Source organism: Zootoca vivipara, chromosome 13 (assembly GCF_965207765.1).
Source record: "Zootoca vivipara chromosome 13, rZooViv2.hap1.1, whole genome shotgun sequence".
In the NCBI taxonomy this organism is placed as follows: Eukaryota; Metazoa; Chordata; class Lepidosauria; order Squamata; family Lacertidae; genus Zootoca; species Zootoca vivipara.
The window spans coordinates 48,540,788-48,563,229 of record NC_142596.1 but is presented as its reverse complement, the minus strand read 5'-3'; the positions used below and the strand labels follow the sequence as shown (position 1 = coordinate 48,563,229).

Sequence of the window (22,442 nt, the reverse complement as noted above, 5' to 3'; positions counted from 1 at the left end):
TGATGTAGCCAGAGCCCTAGAGATGCATCTCATCTTCTGCAAACCTTCACAAGATCTTTAGATCTCAGATTTCCTATAACTGTCCTTCAAAACACAAACCTCTCCTCCTATCGAACTTCCATCCTTACAACCTAAAACCAATGGAATGGTAGTGTCAAAGCTCAGAAAAACAAAGAAAACAGGAACACAAGCACATAAAACAGGGTCTGGCCAGGGAAAGCCTGTGCAAAAAGATATGTCTTTAAAAGTCTTCCTTTTAATCACATTTTATACCCCACCTTTCCTAAAAAGAAGCTCAGAGTGTAAATGGGATTGCATCACCTTATCCTTGGAAGAGCCCTGCAGGCTAAGCTAGGCTGAGAGAACGGAGACTTGCTTCAGCTGAAATTCACAGCTGAGCCGTGATTCAAACTTGGGTCCCTCCAGTCTAAGGCCAACATTCTGCCCACAGACACCCTCCAGTATTTATTGCTGTAGCACATGGCCATATAAAGGGGCTAGTAAAGGTAAAGGTAAAGGGACCCCTGACCATTAGGTCCAGTCGTGACCGACTCTGGGGTTGCGAGCTCATCTCGCATTATTGGCCGAGGGAGCCGGCGTATAGCTTCCAGGTCATGTGGCCAGCATGACAAAGCCGCTTCTGGCAAACCAGAGCAGCACATGGAAACGCCGTTTACCTTCCCGCTGTAGCGGTTCCTATTTATCTACTTGCATTTTGATGTGCTTTCGAACTGCTAGGTTGGCAGGAACTGCTAGGTTGGCAGGACTAAAGGGGCTAATGGGAGGTAAATGGTATGTCACATCATGAAATGATGATAGTACTGCAAGAAGCAGTCAATGGTTCTAGGAGAACACACTGTTCCAGGCATGGCCTTCTTTTTTCTTTTGCCTTTCATAAACCTTTGTAACATTCCCACAAGAACATTCTCCACCCTTCAGCAACAGAGCCTTTTCACAGCTGTACAGGCCGACTGCACCTCCTGGCATGCTTGCACTAACGTAACAGAGGGTGCTTTTAAATGTCCCTTGCAGAACACTGATCTCCTCCTGGACTAACATTCTGCCATCCTAAAAAATGTTGCCTTGGCTGACAGATCTGCAGCAACCACTTCTGCAGCCCACAGCTGGTTCAAGGGGCAATTCTGTGCTTATCAAGGAACAGAGAGCAATGCAGCATAAATAAATCCCAGCCCACCTGCTAAGATTCTGGCCTCAGTGTAAAGAGCTAGGAACTGAAGCTGTACATGCCTCCACAGATGTGTTTCAGGCAACTTATAAAACCACAGCTTTGCAACATGTTGTTATTTACCATAGCCAGCTGCAGAAGTACCGTTTTTAAGCATTCATGCAGAAAAGACCCATCTTTCATTTTTAAAGAGCCCAGGTTTTGCCCTTTTGTAATAGCCAATAAAAATTCTGAAGATATTTAAATATTTTATTAAAGACTTAGGCTAGGATCCTTGAGGTACCTTAAGTATATTTTAAAGAGGAGAGTACACACACACACACACACACACACACACAGAGAGAGAGAGAGAGAGAGAGAGAGAGAGAGAGAGAGAGAGAGAGAGATGCTTTCCTCCTTCATACACACTTCTTAAGACTCAGCTGACACCCTGTGTTGTATTCTACATGGGTACAAAAAAAATTGCATGGAAAGAAGCTATTTCCTGGCAGCTACGAAGTAGGGTGCATGCTTCACATTTTACACCAGATCAAGAAGTTGAACAGTGCAGAAGTAGGACAGACAGCAAACCACAGCCAGTGCTTCCCAAGGACTAGGCTAGGTTGGTGCAGGTGAATATAGTACATCCAGGCCAATGATTTTGTGGTTAAAAGTGTGCATTTAAGCTTCATACTTCCATCAAACAACTCTGTGCAGCAATACAATGACGCTGGGCTGTGCTGTCTCTTCCTTGTCTTATCTAAATGGCATCCCAAGTTAAGCATAGATCAGGAACAAGGAACCTGCATTCCTCCAGATGTTGTTGAGTGGGTGATAGGAACAAGCATTCAGCAACACCAGGAGATCTGCAGGTTCCCCCTCCCAAGTCCAGATGGAGTACCAATGACAAGGGCTGCTTTCTAAGGCTTTTCGGAAGTCTCCATTTAAGTGGGTTTTGAACTAACACTCTTCCTAGTCAATCAGATTTCACATAGTTTTTCTATTGGGTTAAGATTGAAGAGGCATTAGAGCTCCAGTCTAGACCTTCCATGCATGCTTGTCCATCAGCTCCATGGCTTTTTCCTCCTCTCTTTGTTTGCTTGCCTGCCTACCCATTCAACCTAACACGATCCCTGTAGGTTCTGAGGCCGGATCACTGAGAAACACGAATTCAGTTCCCCTGCCCCATCTTTTCCCAGGCAACTTGCGAACGAGGGTTTGCAGCTATGGAAGAGACCCATCAGAAGAAGATAGAGGACTTGCAGAGGCAGCACCAGCGAGAACTGGAGAAGCTAAGGGAGGAGAAAGACCGCTTGCTTGCTGAGGAGACGGCAGCCACCATCTCAGGTAAGAGGAAAGAGAAGACCATAAGCGGTCATCAGTAGCAACATCAGAAGGTGGTTTTGTTCCTGAGGTGAGATCAGAAGATGACGGGAGTGTTTCTTAGAGGAAGACAGCTTATCTGCAGCCCTTGCCTCTTTTCCTACACAGCCATAGAAGCCATGAAGAACGCCCACCGGGAAGAGCTGGAGCGGGAGCTGGAAAAGACTCACCGCTCGCAGATCAGCAGCATCAACTCGGACATTGAAGCGCTCCAGAGGCAATACTTGTAGGTGCTCCTCTGTATTTTCTAGATTTGTTGAAGTAGGAAATGTGGAGCAGCTATTGGCACCTGGGTGGTGTTGGGTGGAACAATGTGTCATTCTACACCACCCACACTAAACAGCCCTGCTGGATCAGGCCAGAGACCCATCTAGTTCAGCATCCTGTTCCCACACTGGCTAACCCTAATGGGGATCCCATCCATAGACAGCACAAATGTTCAGTCTTGTTAGTGCAATCAAACTGCATGCTCAAGTTTGCTTTCCTGGGAAAGCAAAACTGAACACGTGGGATGCACTTGAATGCCCATCTTGTGCTATGCCTCCTTCTCCTCCTCAGTGCATCCTAGTCTCTGATAGTTGATTTGATCTGTTTTGGGGGTGGCAGTTGGCCTTGCAATCTTTATTTTTTGTTTTACCCCCATCCCCCCTATGCCCAATCAGGGAGGAGCTGCAGTCTGTCCAGCGTGAACTTGAAGTTCTCTCCGAGCAGTATTCTCAGAAGTGTTTGGAAAACGCTCACTTGGCCCAGGCCCTGGAAGCAGAGAGGCAGGCCCTCCGTCAGTGCCAGCGGGAGAACCAGGAGCTCAATGCACACAACCAGGTAAAGCAACACCTGTCCAGCCTCATTCAGCTGCCTAAAAGAAAAGGATCATTTGGGGGCTTTTATCAGAATGGCTTTCAGCCAGGATTTGACTAGCAGGGCAGGGGAGTCAGTTGGTCAAGATAAGCAGTTTCACCCTAATAGGAATGAAACATTACGGCAGGACCAGAATCATAGCGATTCTGCAGGGCAGGATTATGACCTTTAATGGCCCTAAGCACTGAAGATATTGTGGTGGAGCCCCCACATATGTTTTTAAAAATAAAAACAGCACTAAACAGTAAAATATATATATTTTAAAAACCATAGATTTATTGCAACACCTGGCAGATCTGATTTCTACACATTTTTTCGATCTAAGTTGGTAGGAGGCCCCCTGGTTTAGGTAAGGAAAATTAATTAAAAAGATGGCACCCCAGAAGGTATTGCTGACTTAACCAGGCTTGTAAACTGCCTTTTGCTTGGTGGTCTCTGAAACATGGGATCTTCTTTTTACGAAATCCACCACAGCTCCAATTGTCTTGAAATACCGGGCGGGGGTCTCCTCAATGGCATTTTGTTTCCTGGGAAAATAGGCAGGATGGAAACTGCTGTGTTAAAGATGACATTATGCAATATGCAAGCTCCATAGTTTTAGACGATGGTTGCATGTGCAGTTTTTGAAATCCTGTGGTTTGGTTTTAAATCCTTTTGTGTGCTTATTTTCGTCACCAGGCCTTGTGACATAGCTTCTTTAACGAAGCGTTGATAAAATGTATGCTTTATAATAAAAATTTGTCACAATCACTTCAGAAGAATCAGGCTTTCACCACTAGGAATAGATTTTTTTTTAAAAAAAGTCATTATTTCAGGCTACTGGTATATTATGACCAGCATAGATATACATGGGTTACTAAAAATGTTTTAGAACTCTCTGAATTTAAGAAATGTCCATCTTTAGAGGGGGGAAACAAATGTGCTGGTTGGGCCGTTTGCAGAAGTACTGAGCTCAATCCCTTTGTCTGATCTGCAGAAGTACAGATACCAGCAAGGAAGGCCCAAAGAACCACAAATGCTGTTTTGTGCTGTTTGGTGAAAACTGAAGGCATTTATAACCTTGAGATTGCCATCCTAAAGCAAAATAGGCATGTTCAATTGCTAGGATTGGAGAGCGCTTTATTCATAACTGCTGCTCATAGCCATCTTGTGGTCTTCTTACAGGAGCTGAACAACCGCCTGGCTGCAGAGATCACACGGTTACGGACCCTGGTGACTGGGGAGGGTGGGTTCGAGATGGCTGGCTCACCTCTCACCCAAGGCAAGGATGCCTACGAGTTGGAGGTGAGTGTGCCCTGCCTTGATTCCAGATGTTGGAGTTCAAGGGGCATGTGAAATGGACTTTCCTTCTTGCTCAGCGGCTTAACCCCCGCCCCCTTTTCATTTGTACATGGTTGCCTAACCTAACAAGCATCTGCCTGGGTTTCTCTCCCCCTTTGCAGGTCTTGCTGCGAGTCAAGGAATCAGAAATACAGTACTTGAAGCAGGAGATCAGCTCCTTGAAGGATGAACTGCAAACAGCACTGAGGGTAATAGTTCGTGGGGAGGCCTGACTTTGTATCATACAAGCAGACAGCAAGTGCCTTTAAATGCATATGTATTCAGCTGACTCGTGTATATACATACTGCTTGTAATTATGATAATAGGTAGTTCGCAACATGATAAAACAATTCAGTAAAATTCCAACAAAAATGTATTTCTGCAGCATCCACAAAGCAGTGACACCAGTGCTGAAACATGCCTGAGCAGATAAAAAACAGGTCTTTAGTTCCTTCATGGAATTCAGAGCAGCGTACATTTGGTTTTCGGACCATCTCCCAACCAGACCTGCATAGCCTCAGGAAGACAACTGCATTTTGAGCCTTCAGTCTGTATAGCTGCTAATAGTTTCCAATGTAGAAGAGTCTGCATCAGTGGCAAATGCGAGCTGTACGTTGGTTCCCCCATGGGAGTGTGTGATCTCCCTCCCCTTGAAATACATACTGCCTTACTTTGAGTGGGTGGTTGTCAAGAGTAGTTCACAGATTTGAAAGATGCCATATACAACTATTTGGTCAAAACCAAATTGTTCTGTTTTTTAAGAATGGAGCCTGTCTCAGTGGGTTGCAGTGTGCTTTTTTTTTAACCAAAGCCCAAACCAGGAAAGATAAAGAGAGTACATATGGCACTGATTGCTACAATATGTGTTGTTGGGTTGAAATCTGTCTAGCCCTTTGGCAATATCTGCGCTGCTGCCGATCTCCAAGGCCGAAGGGGACTGAAATCATTTCCTCAGCTGAAATGCTGTTGTCTTTTCTAAAGGACAAGAAATATGCCAGTGATAAGTATAAGGACATTTACACGGAGCTCAGCATTGTGAAGGCCAAGGCGGACTGTGACATTAGCAGGTTGAAAGAGCAGCTCAAGGCGGCCACCGAAGCCCTTGGCGAGAAGTCCCCAGAGAACACCACTGTGTCTGGATACGGTCAGTCTTGTTAGCTGGTTTGGCTTTTTCATAGGTACTGCTGAGGATTCCGGATGAAAGCAACGCCAAGTTTCTGGCTTTCGTTTCGGGTATACTTAGTGGGCCATACCAGTTTAGGGAGCCAGCTCTGTAACTGGTGGCAAATGGGGGTCCCTTTGGAGACTGTGCTTTGGGGTAGGGGTGGCCCTTGCATGAGGTTAGGTGAAGCCATTGCCTCTGGCAGCAGGTCCACACCCTCCCTCCCTGTGCTCGCAGTTACGCTGCTGCTAGCCCCACTGTGGTTTTGCCTGCACCATCAACACAGTACCGTTGATCTCACCAGTCACGGTGATGGGGCTGGCGGCAACGTGGGCACAATGGCTGGACCAGGGAGGGAGGGGGGACCCAGATCTTCAAGGGGGGTGTTGGAGCATTTTGCCTACAGTGGCAAAATGTCTTGGGCCAGTGTTGTTGCTTTTGCCCGTTTGACAACCATTTGTTTTCCTTTTTCTGTGGCGAGGGAGGAAATGTTGCGATTGTAGTCCTTTCAACAGTACGGTAAACTGGCTCTTTTTCTCCTCTTCCACCTAGATATTATGAAATCCAAAAGCAACCCTGATTTCTTGAAGAAAGACAGGACCAGTGTTGGCCGGCAACTGAGAAATATCAGGTCAAAGGTGAGTTTATGGTGACTTCACCCAACTTTCCAAACGAGGTTATGCTACGCCGGATGCCATAACAAGTCTATGAATGATACGTCTGCTGTGTTCTGTCTGGGTTATTAGCATGCGCAGAGCTTTTTTCAGCTGGAACTCACTGGAACTCAGTTCCGGCACCTCTCAGGCGGGTGCCATTGCTGTTCTAAGAGAACAAGAGAGGTGTTCATGGTGAGTTCTGGCACCTTTTTTCTAGAAAAATAGCACTGAGCAAGTTTCCAGATTCTACTCCACCCCTGGGTCTCTGGTTTTGGGACTGTTGGTGGTTTCAGTTTTCCCATTTTTCAGTGCAGGGCATGAGAGCTTTACTAGGGCAGTCCAAGGTGCGGCGTTGAGGCCTTCTTGGGTGGCCCTCAACAACATTTGATGCCTCACACAAACCCTCACACTGCCTTTCCAAAGCCAGATAGGCAGGGCCCTGGGCTTTGGGAAGATGGCATGAAGGCTCTGACAGGATCCTAGAGTCCTCCTGCCTCCTTCCCAAAACCTAGTTTGAACTTTCCCAACTGTAGGAAGAGGGAGGGAGGGAGGGCTCCAGGACCCTGCCAGAGCCTTGTGGCTCCTTCCCAAAGCCAGGCACTTTGCTTAGCCGGCTCTGGGAAGGCAGCGCTAGTGTGCCGTGGTAGTGGTGAAATTTTCCCTCAACTCTCCCCCTCCCCACGCATACAAAGCAATGTGCGACCCACAGGTTCCATGTTGGAAGTACGGTTGCAGCCCCCTTGGTCTGAGAGTTTGGACCACCCTGGCTTAGAGGGCTATGCTTTCAGCTAGACCACAAGGGCAGTACTGTTGGCTGTTTAACAGGCTTGGCTTGTGCCAATGAACCACTCTCCTGCCCCATGTTTGGGCACCTGTGCTGGTGTGCAATTCCAGGATCAGTAGCCTAGTAAGAACTGGAAGGAGGGAAGGTTACACACAACTTTCCTCACCCTGAGACCAGGTTTCCCCGAGCTGGTATGGTAGGAAGCCTGCCCCAGCAAAAGACAAACACACACGCAAAGTTACACAAATGTTGTGATAATCGTGTAGTTCAGTCCTGGGTGTCATTTGTGATTTGCCAGTTTTGTGTGTCCGTGTGCACTTCGTTTCGAAGCATCCCAATTTTTCACTGTGGCGTAGCTCCTTATAACAAAGTGTTGTGCTTTTTATTTATAGTTTCCCTTTTGTGGCTGATTTTATGTACCGAGTTTAAAAAGCAAACTTTGGACCTTGCAGGCCACGAAGACCCTCAAGCTGCAGTTTGCTTCCCCCCCCCCCCGGCTAGGGTGGGAGGGAGTATGTTGGCACTTGGGAATTTCCGCAGCAATCAGGATTCATGTATTTCTCTTATTTCTGTTTTCTGTGTTGTTGTTTTTGTCTTTGCTTCCAACAACAGTCCGTTATTGAGCAGGTCTCATGGGATAACTGAAATGCACCAGATTCCAGGTTCCCTGTCACATAGGTAATCCAAACAGCACCTTCCAAAGAACACTGCCCCTCTTGAGGGGCAGCCCACAAATGCATGCCCGGCTCACATCTTCATGGCTAATGAGAATCTATCTCCCCTTGCCTTTGAATTACATAGAGGTTAAGTGGGAGGAGCAAGAGGCAGAAATTCAAAACTTAAGATCATGCCAGATTGAATGGCAGTTTCTGTGCCCCTTCCATCCTTTTGCTTCTCCCTGCCCTCACTGACATCCATCACTGGAAGGATTTCTGCACCTCCTAAGACGAACAATGGGGTAGTGCGTTGAAGGCATGGGACAAAAGAGTGTGCATGCTGGATGAAAATGCATGCTTTGGACTTAACTCTCCCAAATGGCAGTGTGTACAGGCAGAAGGGTACTTTTTGATTCACTAATTATGTCCTCTGGAACGGATGAATTTTTCCCAACCTGCTCCTAACGAAGGGCAGACAGATGTTATGTGAAAAGCCAGTTGCACTGTCCACAGATCAGGTTTCTGGCCTCTACCTTTCCCCCTTTTAAAATCCTTTTTACCCATTTCTTAAATATTCTGGTACTAAATCTGATCTACCCAACCCATACTCGTTTATTTTCCCAACCGTCTTAGTTGTTATATTAGGTGTCCCCCACAAAAAAAGATGACCCAATGGAAGAAAGCGGTTGATTTTCTGCAGATTGTCAGCAATAACTGAAAAAATTAGGTCACTACTGTATAAAAGGAGTAGTCACCTTCTCAAAACATGGTTTCATTCCTGAATGAGGTTTAATTTTCAGAAATTAAGTGTACTGCCCATCAAGATAAGTACCGCACCTGATGAAAGAAGATACCTACATTTTGACACAGAAAAAAGCAATGTTCTATATCATAGGCAGCTTGGTTTGGATGTACTGTAAGAATTTTCCTCTATAACCATCTGATTTGGAATATAGGGAGGCAATTTTAATCCACAGAACTGGATATTTTACTGCAAATAGAGCAGTTTAAATGTCTGACACTAGACTAACACTGCCTTTAGCTTTAGTCTACAGTGCCCCTAGAGCTCTCTTACACCTACCGCAGAATTGCATGGTGCTGCTTTTGTTGGGACTCTTTGTCACTTGAGTTTTTGTATTGGGGTAATGGTTCGCCTGTTTCAACACACACACATAATAAGAAACCCTTTCAAACAGAGCAAAGCACATTAGAGCAAAGGGTTCTGGGCTAGCCTTCTCCCTGTCAACCTTGAGTGCAGGGAATTTTTGTCATGGATAAGTATAAAAACAGATTCGATTCTGAAGTGACACAGTCCACCTGCAACTGCATCCCTTGATTCGGTTGCCTGTAAATCAGCTGCTGCTGCCATTCCTCTCCATCAACTTTCCCCCAGTTTGTAAAGTTTTGTAATTAGATTTGATGGGTGGGGAAAGGCTTGTTTAAAATGGCAGGAAATGGACATTGGCACAAGATGACCAGAAACTTTGCATGTCCTGGTCTCATTGATTTGTGGTTGGATCTCATTGTAAGAAATGTATGTTCCAGTGAAAAATAGCCAGTGTCTGACATGGAGATTCTTCTTTTAAAATAACTGCTAAAGAGGCAGAAGAGTGATTTCATAAGGTTTAAATTAGGGGTGGTGAACCTGCTGCGTTCCAGATGTTTTAGACTCCCAGTTCCCATCATCCCTGTCTGTTGGCCATTCTTCTGGGCTGCTGGGAGTTAAGAGTCCAAGTATATCTGAAGGCCACCCGGTTCCCCATTCTTGATGTAAACCCTTAGATCATATCACAAGTAGCTCCAGAAAAACATGACGTGAGATTGCCAAAACACTGAAAATGTAATCTTGGCAGCTAGAAGCTTTCAGGCTGTGCTTGGCTTTGCCCTTATGAAATAAAAAGGGCCCAAAATGGACCCTTAACTTGGGGGGGGTTTAATTTGGAAATTAACATATTTCTCTGATTAGCAAAAAGCAGACAGAAAAGTATGGTACCCTGGTCTATCAAGACCGGCTGCTTTATATCAGGATCAAGATAGGACTTTGAATCATAGAATTGTAGAGTTGGAAAGTACCCTGAGGATCATCTAGTCAACTCTCTGCAATACAAGAACCTGCAACCTTGGCATTATCAGCACTATGCTGCAACCAATTGAGCTATCCTTTCTCTCCAGAGCCATTTAGCTTTCACCAGAATTAACCATTGTAGGGGCATAACTGCTTGTTAAATGAATCACTCAGGGCAGCTGTGCTGATGAACTGTTGATGTACAGTCCTGAACTTGAGTGCTCAAACAAAATGGTTATGGGAAAAGTGCAGTTTAGAGGCGCTGATGAGCTAGCAAAGGCTTTTGCAGTTGCCTCAAACATCCAAGCAATTACTCTCCCAACTAAGTTAGCTGTGCCTGCAGTCATCCAGTTCATTTGCCGTCTTTCTTCACCACAGATTGATTCACCAATAACACCACTCCATAATGGTGCATTTTCTTTGAAGCATGTCTTTCTAATCTTCCCATCGAGGATGCCATCTCTTGCCTTTCCTTTGCCTGAGCATCTGTGTCATCTCTCTCTATTGGATTTTTGCTTTCCCCACCAGAATGGCATTTAATGGTTTGCTCTTCCTTCTGTCCTCCCATGTACAGAGTCTGAAGGAAGGCCTGACCGTGCAGGAGCGCCTCAAGCTCTTTGAATCCAAGGACTTGAAGAAAGACTAGTTCTCTCCTTCCTATTTGGCTTGACCACGCACACCTTCTTGCTTGCGGCATCACAGCACAAGCACCCTTCTGTTTTTTGTTCTCTAGGATCGTCACTGCTGTTGCTTGTGTGTGGATTTTTTTTCTGTTGTATGGATGCTCCAGAAGACTGGAAAATGCTGGGAGTTCTTCTGCCCACCAACAAATGAACTTCCCAACTTCTTAGTCCTGACTTATAAAGTTTTTAACCTTGGCAAGAGGGCTGGGAGAGATTGGGGATATGCTCCCCACCCCACTTGGCTCTCTACAAAAACATCCTTCCTACTGTATATCCATTACACTAAGTGTCAGTATTAAGGCTCAACAGCCTGTTGATAAGCTAGCTCTGTTTTACCAAATTATTTGGTGTAGTGACAGGGCCCTGGGATGGGGGGAGGGAGGCAACACACTGTGCTTAGCTCTGCCAGTTTAGAGGAATCCAGCACTTAAGTGCATGCTTTGGATCAAATTTTGAACCACTGAAACAAGACCTGCAGACCTGTTTTTGGCATAATCGGTGCCCTTAGTGAAAGCTTGTTTATTGCAGCAAGATATTCGCTTAGAAAAAGACATTTGTGGCAGCCCTGATTTGTAGCTTGGTGTTTAACTATGTGGTCAGTTTGGAATTTATTCCCTTAACACCACTTAGATCTTCCTGAAAAGCTTTTAAGTTGCTTTGCATACAAACAGTTGCAGGCATTGAAGTGCAATCAGCTCGTGATGAAATTAAGCAGTGCAACTTAACTATTTCTCTTGGAGAAATAGGGTGGTCTACTTCCACACACTCCTTCTGGTAAGGCCATGCCAGAATCTGCACCGTTTGTTAGAGTTTCAGTGGGGTGAGTCTGTCATACAATGTGACCCAGACTTTTCTCCCACCTAATTTGCTGCAAAACAAACAAAATTCTTCTGTCTAGATTGAAGCTCAGAGGAGTTTTTCTTCAAGATGCCTTTTAAAGAACAAATCTTTTGCAACCCTTACTCTGGGGTCCTCTGGAGGCAGTAAGAGCGCTTCTGCCATGTAATCGGTAGGAATGGTTCAGAATTCTAAGTAGGCGGGGCTCTTTTACAAAGCAGGAAGGGCGTGGCTTGCTGATAAGCAAGAGGTATTTGGAACAGTACAGCTGAAGTCAGGCGAGTCCTCCAAGCAGGTCAAGGCAGAAATGAGGGCTGGCTTGCCTTTGGATTGACTTAATGGGTCTCAAAACAGTTGAAGAGAGTCTTCTGTATGTTCATGTAAGCTGGTAGCATCTGCATGTGGAAATACAGTTGGAAGATGTCAGTGGAGAGAGAAAACTAAACGGGAATGGCAAGTCACAAGTAACCTTGCTAAAAGGGGGCATTTGAAAAGTGGCAGTTCAAATTTTTGAAACCATCTTAGTACTCAGTGCCATTGTCTATCTGAAACAAAGCAGTTGTATGGGCCCATTTGTCCTCCTTACATATGAGGCCCAATGACAGAGGCAGTGAATATTTGATCTGTTGGGTTCCAGGGCCAAAAGGCCTTTCCCAAGCAGAATAATGTATATAAAGAAGCTTTGAATAATGCATGCAATTTTTTATTCCAAAAGCAGGTGAACATTGCTGTTTTGAAAAACGTATAGGAAGTGTTGGGAAGTTAATTCTACAAGGTTTGTGGGCAAGGCAGCTTTTGGTATTTTAGGTCTTTTTATCTGCCTTGCTCCGGTGGGGTGAATTTGAGGTGGTGTTCTGCTTTTCAGTCTATTCAGACAAAAATTGTTGATCTTTTGAGCAGTCAAATCTGTAAAGCAAAGTTTTGCTGTTAGAGGCTAGGGAGAGCACCCTGTCCCTTTTAGTTTCATCCTGTTCTTAATTGGACACACATTGATGCTATTCTGTGGGCCCTTGCTGCTGATCCATGCCGAAGCAAAACAGCTCTTAGCATCTTTGTTGGTGTTATATGCAAAACAATGTTCCTTCAAAAGCTGTTGCTATTTTGGAGCAGGGGGCGGTCTTCACAGCAGAAAATTTGCTCTCTTCTTGCTGTGTGTCTGGCAGTTACTTTTAAAATCATGTATGACAGGGATAGGGTTTGGCTGTCTTGCATTGGTGCCTCTAGCAGTCTGTCCATACCGTCGGACTGCAGAGTGTGGTTAGCACATAATGGAAAAGCCAGTATATCCCCCCCCCCAGGGTGGCTAAGGAAAGGTGGTTATGCTTCAGGCCTAGATTATTTTCTTTCTCCTTTAAAATTATTAACTAGGCTTGTAACTTGGCAGAGGAATCTTATTTTTCCCTAAGTACCTGCAACTTGAGAGAAACCTTGCCATTGGGATGAATTATCTTTTGCTAAATCATTGCAAATGGATTATGTTTATGTTTAATCCATACACTTATTTAATAAAACAAACAAATGTCCTCTAAGATTAGAATAGCCAGTATTTCACAAACATTAAAATTGGTGTAAAAAAAGCAACCAAGCATCTTTTTGCTCAAGGAAGTCTGTACTGCTGTGACCAAGTTGCTCTTCATACACAGCAAAGCAAGTTGGCATTCTAGTTGTATTTCCTGAATGGCTCTTAAAAGGCACAGTATAAACATTATGTGAATAAATAGGTATTTTCTATTGCAAGCTGCTGCATTTTACACAAACCTACACTACAAAATAACTGTGGTCTCGGTGAAGTTCAACACTAATGGATGTACAGTATAAATATATTTGCATAACAGCTTCTTTAATCTTGCCTGTTGCAGATTTCTTTATTTGTCTCTCCTTTTGAAACAGAATTGAGTGTTCTGTTAATGAAACTCATTTTCTTTTATCCCATTAAAATATGGAAAAGGGGGATTGCTTGTGCTGATGTGCAGATCCCAAGCAGGCTGTTTTTCCTGTGGCAGAGGCTGCCTGCAAGTAGCCCTACGCGTTGTTTCTTAATAAGTGTCACTTTTTGTAATGACAACATACTTGATTAGAATCCCACTGGATTTTTTGCATTTTGGTGGCTCATATGCAGTACTTAGTTTGTTGTGAACACTTGCACATGCACGCTCAGTGTAGCTTATACTTCCTTTGTAATTTCTTTCTTTTTTTAAAAAAAAGCTTTGTTATTCTCTTTAAAAAATAATTTAAAACCTGTATAGTATTCAAAGCACGCAATGTAAATATTTATTACTCAAAAAAACAACAACAGTGGAGGGGTTTGGGGGGTGATTTTTTTTAAATCTTGTTCTAATACAATGTCCTTTTGACTTGGAAAAGGAAATTAGTGTAACCCGATAAACCCACTCTATGTTCCCTTAAAGAATGTCTGGTTTGTTTGAACATTATAAATATCTTTTTAAATTTCTCTGATACCTTTTTAGTTTTGGAAATGCCTGTCCAAAGAAGATGTACAGTGTTTCAAAACTTCAAGCCTACTTACCTATACATTAATTTTCTTACCCTTTTCAGTTCAATAATCTTAGAGCTGACAGTGGCATAAACAACTCTTGGGTGTGCATATATATGATTGCAGGGAGTAGTATATCTGTATATTAATGGTGGTAGTTATTCTGTCACTAAGCATACATCAGTATTCTTGCATGGTAACTTGGCACTGTTGCGGAGTAAACCAAGGATTTCGATAAGGGAATGGAGTAGATTTTTATTCCCGCAACCCACCCATCATTTTCAGGTTACATGGCATGGTGATGTAACAGCATGACAGAATACAGTTAACGTAGGATGATTATTCAATTTACTGTAACACTATATTTCATTGCGATGTAGTTTCAGCAGAGTTACAGTGCCAGGGTCATCTTTACCACTAGACTATGGAAAGTAGATGGGAGTCCATTACTGACTGCATGCCTTGGAGAACAGTTATATGGCACATTAGAAAATGTCTTGCTTTTCCAAGCGGTGCTCAGCAGCCTCACGCCATGCACTGAAATCCACTAAGGAGTAAATGAAACCCGGAGTTGACAGCAGAACCCCTCTAGTGCCAAGTGAATTAACCTCTGTAGTCATTGAGGATTGATGTAGGATTCTCATTTCAGTCTGCCAGTAGAAGAACTCAGCTTCTAATTGTGTATTAAAACAGTCGCCTCAAAGAGAAATAGAAGCACTTGAGAAGCTATCAGCTAAGTGTTCTTGAGTAACAAAAAGCCTGCATTAGTACACTCCTCCAATGTGGTACTTGTTTGGACAAAATGTGTATGTGGCTAAGAAGGTGAGGCAAGCACTGTACACGCACACAGGTATCCCTATTTGAGCTCTTCCTCATGCCCACTCAACACCAGCTTCCTTTTAAACGATACTGAAGTCATCAGTCTATATTATAAACCTGCTTGAGCAACAAGCAAGCCTACAGAAGCCTCAGCTCCTAATTGACCACGACCAAATTGAATCCTAAAGTGGTCATCCAAGCATCAAGCATGAGGAGAATGATCAATTACCGGTACTCCAGCCCTGCAAGATTCAGAGCCAGAGCAGCCATGGGATTCGGCAGGAAAGCTGCTAACCCCCAAAACTGGAACTCACATGCAAGAGAAACAGAATCAAATAAAACCAATTCACTGGGGGAACATGTTCTCTAATTTGCCTGGTGAACAAACATGTCCAATCTGACTTTCCTTTTGCAAAGATGAATGGTTTGAGCCGCCTCTTAGGAGTCTGAAAGGTATCTCTCCTCTTGTTTTGTTTTCATGCTTTTAAGAGCTATTTCCTCCTTCAGCTGTTCACTGTAATAGAAGTATCATTTATGTCACAGTATTTATTCCTTACAAACCTTGTGTGACATGCTAGGGTTCCCATGGATGTAGCTGATGATTATTTTGTAAATATTAATTACTTAACTATACATAAAACTGTATCGTAATAAACTATTTTTGCACCACCCTTGGCATGCTGTGCAGAAGATTTTTGTTAACACTAAAGACAGAGAAGTTCTTGAAATAGCATTCCAATGTTTTTGCATCTTTCAATCAGGAATAGAAGACAACAATCAAGGATGCTATACTTACTAATAAAAGGATCTATGCAATACAATTGTGGAAAGCCTCCAATCTGCTCTGGAGAGGCATTTCAGAGCAGATACACAACAAAAATAACATGTGTGAAATTAAATGTCCAAAGAACTTAATAGTTCATAAGGATGGGTTGTACTAGCTATCCCACCTGCAGTTACCCTTCAATAAAAGTACTAAAAAACATTTTATGAACTACCATTGGAAGGCCACAATGATTACAGTACACCAATAGAAGCATTTAATGATCAGCTGGAGTTGAGTATACAGTATTACTAAACGGCTTCAAGAAAGGCTGAGAATTCTGAAATAGTGGTAAATTACTATTAATTACCACATTGTGTTTTTGTATGTGCTTTGCTGACAGTTTTTAAAAACTAAAAGTTAAATGAATATACCTGCTTTAAAACAGCATATGACCCTGGAGAAAGTTCTATGACTGTGATCCACTATCTTTCTCTTTGAGGAGCACACAACATATTTAAGTCACTACAGTGTACCCACCTCTTTGGAACAGCTTCAATACTTTTGGAAACTCAAATCATTGAAAGACTGGTGCAAAGCCCTTTAAAACTCTGGTGTCCATAGAATCATAGAGTTGTAAGTCCAACCCTGTGCAATGCAGGAATCTCAAAGCATCCATTGACAGATCACCATCCAACCTCTGCTTTAAAACCTACAATGAAGGAGAGTCCACATCTTCCAAAGAGAGTCTGTTCTATTGTCTTAACAGCTCTTAATGTCAAAGTTCTTCCAGATGTTGAGTATTCCTACCTCAAAAGTTCCTTCCCCAAACTGGCACAAAAAATACACTTGGGATATTTCTACACTTGGGATATTGGTCATGGCTACAACTTACATGCCAAAATAAGGTGCCTCTCAGCCTTATTCTGCACCCACCCATTTATTAGGACAGGCAGGTGTTTTTGAGTATACCCTCTTCAAATGTGATATTCCAGCTGATGTTCGCTGCCCAATGGCCATCAGTCCTACCCAGGATGGCCAGTGGCCAGGAATGACAGTGGATAAAGTCTTAACACTTGTAAAGTCAAAGCTTCCCCACCCACTGCCATACCAAGTTCCAGTTCTGTCCCTTCCAACTCTACAATTCTGTGATTCTAGGGCTGAACTCTACACATGTACAGTCATAGAATCATAGAGCTGTAGAGTTGGAAGGGACCTCCAGGGTCATCTAGTCCAATCCCCTGCAATGCAGAAATCTCAACTAAAGCATCCATGACAGATGGCCTAAAAAACCCCAAAGAAGGAGAGAGCACCACAACCTTCCAAAGGAGTCCGTTCCACTGTCTAACATCTCTTACTGTCAGAAAGTTATTCCTGATGTTTAGTTGTAATGTCCTTTCTTGTAACTTGAATCCATTAGTTCAGGTCCTACCTTCTGGAGCAGGAGAAAACAAGGTTGCTCCATCTTCCATGTGACAGCCCTTTAGATTTTTAAGATGGCTATCCTATCTCCTCTCAGTCTCTTTTCCATGCTAAACATACCCAACTCCATCAAACTGTAAGGCTTGATTTCCAGACCCTTAATAATCTTGGTTGCCCAGGTGTGGTCAGACCAAGGCAGAATAAAACAGTAATACTACTTCCCCTTCCACACATGAAAGACCAGCACATGAATTATCTGTGAGTTAAGCACACACATTCATACCCATTCACACACTGGGCATTTATTTTCAAGTAGGTCTCTCGCTTTATGTTGCTCATTTACAAAGGCAAATGATTCTACTGTAATTATTTTTATTATTTTACTTATACCCCACCCATATGGCTGGGCTTCTGGGTGGCTTACAGCATATCGAAAAACATAATAAAAACATCAAACATTAAAAACCAATGGGGACAAAGCCGTTCAGGGAGCAAACATTTTAGGTACATCTGATATGTGCGCAATCACGCACACAAGCATTGCACTGAACTCGAAAGTAACCCAAAAATGTCACAAAAGGGAGCGGAACAGGGTATTTGCAGGCTTTTTCAGTCGTATTTCAAATTTAACTTGACTTAAACGTGCAGTGCCTTGGAATGTAAGCACCACATAAATTTGGGAGTTGGCTGTATGTTAAAAAGGTTCCCACCCCCCAGTAACACCCTGCATGTGGATGCTAGGGTTGCCAAGAGAATGGCAGAATAAACACTCTTCTTGAAATGCTATCTACATGTGGGGACAGTTGTTTTTATAACAGAAACATATGTATTAGAATGTAAAAGGCATGCTTTATTGAGAACAGATATAATAGCACACAAGTACAGGCCATTATTTCTCAAAAAAATAATTCAAACACACAATGTTGCTTGTACAATTTTTTTTAAAGAAGCATAAATTTGCGTTTAGTTTCTCCTAAAGCAATTTATGCAATTCTCAAACACATAACTTAGGAACTAGTCTTTGGACTAAAATTTTACTGCTTCAAAATAGTCATTTAAGCTGCAATTTTGTTTGAGGAATAGTTTTATCCTTTTTCTGTTCCTGCTGTTCTTCGAGGAAAAATGTGTAATGAGCAGGATTGTAGTCCTCCCAAATCCTTTCAAATTCTGCCAGGAAAAGATTCACACAGTCCCTGTCTTCAACTACCAGCAGGTTCTCTCTGTTGTTTTGAATGGCTTGAGTAGTCCAGTTCAGGGAGCCAGTGATCAGCATTTTTTTGTCAATGATGGCAAATTTATGGTGCATGTAGCCACTATCCTGATCATGACGTACCTGAATTCCTGAAAAACCAGCATACCCTATTCAGTGCCACAAAATCACTTTTCCATCTTTCCACCAAACTGACTTAGCTCCCGTTACAAAAAAGAAAAAAATTCCTTCCAGTAGCACCTTGGAGACCAACTAAGTTTGTCATAGGTATAAGGACATTGGATTCTTATTATACATGATAAAGCTTTCTTTAGCCATCTCACCCCTTGCTTTTTCCTGCAAGACCAATAGCAGTTGTTAACAGGTTTACCACTCCTATGGTATCAGCCAATCACCCATTCCCACCACCCTTCTGAGTAATACCCCTCCCTACCCTCTGACTATACATAAGGGTCTGGTGACTTCTGTTTCAGTGTATCTGAAGACGTGCGCATGCACACAAAAGCTCATACCTATGACAAACTTAGGTGGTCTCTAAGGTGCTACTGGAAGGAATTCTTTTTTATTTTTTTGTTTCGACTTGGCTCCCAACACTATACTTGCTGTACTGAGAGCTACATACAGAAATTCAGTGGCTGAAACTTCTTAAGGGCAAAAAGTACTTATGAGGACACAGGGCAACTTGTGGAATTATACCCTGAAATGACTTAAAAGTTAAATGGCGTTAAACAGACATGGCCGCCATACACACAGCCCAGGCTTGCACCCTGGAGAATTAAATTCAGTGCTGCTAATGCAACAAAAACAACACAGGAGGCAGCTGTTAATGAGTTACCAATCTCTGCAGCTACTGACTTCATCCTGGAAGTCACATTCCATTTCTCTAGAGACAGATGGAGGCCAACAACCAAGTGGTTCTGCTGGGGCTGGGTGGGACTGCTGAAGGTTGATTGTTGTATAAGTAAGTGAAAACAACAAAATACTTGCAGGGTGGAGTATGTAAATGACAACTCCGCTACCAAATTCAGCATAATTATTATTAAATGTATTTTATACCCCACTTTCCTCCCAAGCTGGGACCTCATTACAAATTATGAACAACATTCATATCAGGAAGAAGAGTTTTTGGAGAGGTCCACAGTGGAACCAAAGGTGGCAGCCTCTGTCATTTGAGAATTTTAAGAGAGGTGGTGATGTTTGTTTGTTTCTAAAAAAGAAAATGCACCGCAGAGATTTGCAACGATATAAAACCTGACAGCCGCTCCCCTTTTTGTGGAATAGGCTCTCCCCAGGGAAGTTCATTCTTTACCGGCCTTTTAAATGTGTTTGTGGGAGGGGGTGGGGACGGGGTCATTGTTTTGTCTTGCTCTTCTTTTTACTTTTTGACTTTATTATGTCGGTTTTTTGGGTTGTTTGTTTTTAAACAAACTTGTATTTTTATGCTGTGAACAGCCCTCAGATCTGGTTTGTGGCGCCCGCCTTGCAGGGGGTTGGGCTAGACAATCCTTGGCGATCCCCTTCCGCCTCACACCTCCCTCCCTCCCTCCCTCCCGGGCGACTCACCGGCTCTCCGGAGTTCGCCGATCCGCGATCCCTTGAGGGCCATGTAGTCAGTGTCGGTGACGACGCGCACGTGGACGCCCCTCTGGTGCAGGAGGCCGACGGCGCGGCCGAGCTGCGGGTTGGAGAAAGCGAAGACGCACAGGTCCAGCGAGCGCCGCGCCGACAGCAGGAGCGCCAGGAGCCGCCCGAGCGCGCTCTCGCCGTGGGGAAGCAGGCACGCGCACGGGGTCGCCGGCTCCTCCGCCAGCAGCGACTCCACGCACGTGACGCGCGACGGGAAGAAAAGCACCTCGCGTACCGGGGAAGGCGGCCTCCTCCGCCACCACCACCACCACGACGAGGACGACCGACCCAGCTGCCCTATTAGCCAGCAGGCCAGCGCCTCGAGAGCCATGCCGAGCCCCACCGCTAGCAGGGCCCCCGCCTTGCCGTGCCACATCGTCGCCTCAGGGTTGCCACGACGGCCGGCGTCCCCGCGCGCTCCTCCAACCGCCTTCCCCCCCACACACCGCGCATGCGCCCCACCGCTCGTGCTAATCCTCTCAACTGCTGTGTGTTAAACGGCCACAAGCGCGTGCGCTCCCTCCCGCTCAAACGTGCCTTCCCACGCCACAGCGCATGCGTCCGTCCGCGTGCGCGCTCTTCCTCTCAGCCGCCTTTTCTTTTAAACGGACGTAACGCATGCGCACTCTTCACCTCAGCCACTCTTTTTTTTTTACTTGACTCGCACGCGCCCTCTTCAGCTCAAGTGCTTTGGGGTTTGCCCCCTCAGAGAGCTGGGTCCACTACAGCGCATGCGCCATCATTAATATAGGCAGGCGCGGAAAGGTGGCGCATGCGCACATGCCATAGTTTCAAAGCCTCTGGTTATGTCGCTTCCAGCTGCGCTTCGTATTTTGTTTAAAAGAAAACTTAATTTTATCCATTTATAATCCTCGGCTTTCAAAACAGCATCTGTCCAAGGCAGTTTAGGATACAGTCTAACAAACAAGTGAAAAAAGAAAGTTAAAGTTTATATAACTATATAAATTTATGTTTTTATAGTTTTTAATTCTATCAATATACTTTTATTTAAAAAAGTGGTTCTTATTTCTTTATCCATAAGCCGCCTTGAGTCCCTGCCAGGGAAAAAGTTGTATAAATAAATATAATAATAAATTTCACTTGCCTATACAGTATATGGAATAAAACAGGCTCTCTTAATAATAATAATAATAATAATAATAATAATAATAATAATATTTATACCACCCATCTGAATGGGTTTCCCCAGCCACTCTGGGCGGCTTACAGCAAATAAAAAAATTGTAAAATTTTCAACCTTCAAATTTTCAACCTTTTCACCCCAGAGACCCACCATTAATCCAAATCTGCATTGAGGGACCAATTTTTTCCCATGGGCATGACTGCTGATGGAACCCTGTTTCTTCGTTCCTTGCACTTTTATGCCAAGGCAGTTTACCACATCAGAAAAGTTAAAAGCACTCCACATCCCAAAAAGCTTACTTTAGTAACTTGACATTTTTGTCAATGTTTCAAACTTTCAAGCAAATAAGGAACTGGGAACTAAGAAACATCTTACGGTAAGCAGAGTCCCTTTACATATGCTTAAAGCCACGCCAACCTGATTTTTTAAATCAAATGTTAGCAACTTTGCTTCAAAACTACAAGACACAGCAGATGTGTCTTAGAATCATAGAATCATAGAGTTGGAAGAGACCACAAGGGCCATCCAGTCCAACCCCCTGCCAAGCAGGAAACACCATCAAAGCATTCTTGACATATGCCTGTCAAGCCTCTCCTTAAAGACCTCCAAAGAAGGAGACTCCACCACACTCCTTGGCAGCAAATTCCACTGCCGAACAGCTCTTACTGTCAGGAAGTTCTTCCTAATGTTTAGGTGGAATCTAAGGTGGAGTCTTGCAGAACTGAGAGATTCTACATGCTATATTTAGACTCTCAAGGTCGGTTGATTCAGTGGCGTGAAAAAGGCACCTTGTCCTTTTTTGTATCTAGTGAAGATACAAAGCCGGCTTATGCCCTTTGCGGATGCTGCAACCATCTAGGGGAGGGACGTCCAACTCCCAACAGACTGTGATCTATTCACAGTACAGTGGAACCTCGGTTTATGAACACCTCAGTTTACGAATTTTCGGTTTATGAACGCCGTGGACCCATCTGGAACGGATTCACTTTCCATTACTTTCAATGGGAAAGTTCGCTTCAGTTTATGAACGCTTCAGTTTATGAACAGACTTCCGGAACCAATTACACCCATGCTTCGGGTTAAGTACACTTCAGGTTGAGTACTCCGCAGACCCGTCTGGAACAGATTAATCCACTTTCCATTACTTTCAATGGGAAAGTTCACTTCAGTTTATGAATGCTTCAGTTTAAGTACTCCGCGGACCCATTTGGAACGGATTAATTCACTTTCCATTACTTTCAATGGGAAAGTTCGCTTCAGTTTATGAACGCTTCAGTTTATGAACAGACTTCCGGAACCAATTGTGTTCATAAACCGAGGTACCACTGTATAAAACAACTGGCAGTGATCTACCCATTGTCGTTGGATGAACCAAAATTGTTGAGCTTTTTTTT

At 43.8% G+C, this 22,442-nt stretch overlaps 2 protein-coding genes across 12 annotated transcripts in view; one reads left to right on the top strand and one right to left on the bottom strand.

The window, feature by feature from the left end:
• Positions 1-15,554, top strand: part of MPRIP (myosin phosphatase Rho interacting protein) — a 146,274-nt gene extending 130,720 nt beyond the window's left edge. For 8 of the 10 annotated variants that reach the window (XM_035131560.3, XM_035131559.3, XM_088656617.1 and 5 more), the window contains 8 exons: positions 2,365-2,512; positions 2,657-2,774; positions 3,211-3,370; positions 4,571-4,690; positions 4,849-4,935; positions 5,709-5,871; positions 6,442-6,527; positions 10,625-15,554. In XM_035131560.3, the coding sequence (XP_034987451.2) occupies positions 2,365-2,512; positions 2,657-2,774; positions 3,211-3,370; positions 4,571-4,690; positions 4,849-4,935; positions 5,709-5,871; positions 6,442-6,527; positions 10,625-10,696 (954 nt within the window). In that variant the 3' untranslated portion in view covers positions 10,697-15,554. Of the gene's footprint in view, positions 1-2,364; positions 2,513-2,656; positions 2,775-3,210; positions 3,371-4,570; positions 4,691-4,848; positions 4,936-5,708; positions 5,872-6,441; positions 6,528-7,941; positions 8,008-10,624 lie in introns of all 10 variants that reach the window. The other 2 variants (XM_035131561.3, XM_088656614.1) reach the window with 1 other exon arrangement.
• On the bottom strand, positions 3,673-20,619 carry PLD6 (phospholipase D family member 6). Of its 2 annotated transcripts, none has more exons than XM_088656623.1 (2): positions 19,842-20,409; positions 3,673-3,933 (listed from the first exon to the last, which is right to left on the bottom strand). In XM_088656623.1, the coding sequence occupies exons 1-2, from the start codon at positions 20,278-20,280 to the stop codon at positions 3,863-3,865; spliced, it is 510 nt and encodes a 169-aa protein (XP_088512749.1). In that variant the 5' UTR covers positions 20,281-20,409; the 3' UTR covers positions 3,673-3,862. The 2 variants fall into 2 exon arrangements, with proteins under 2 accessions (XP_088512749.1, XP_034987493.1); XM_035131602.3 differs by lacking the exon at positions 3,673-3,933 and adding an exon at positions 17,898-18,409 and having other exon boundaries at positions 19,842-20,619.
• Between the last annotated feature and the right edge of the window lie 1,823 nt (positions 20,620-22,442).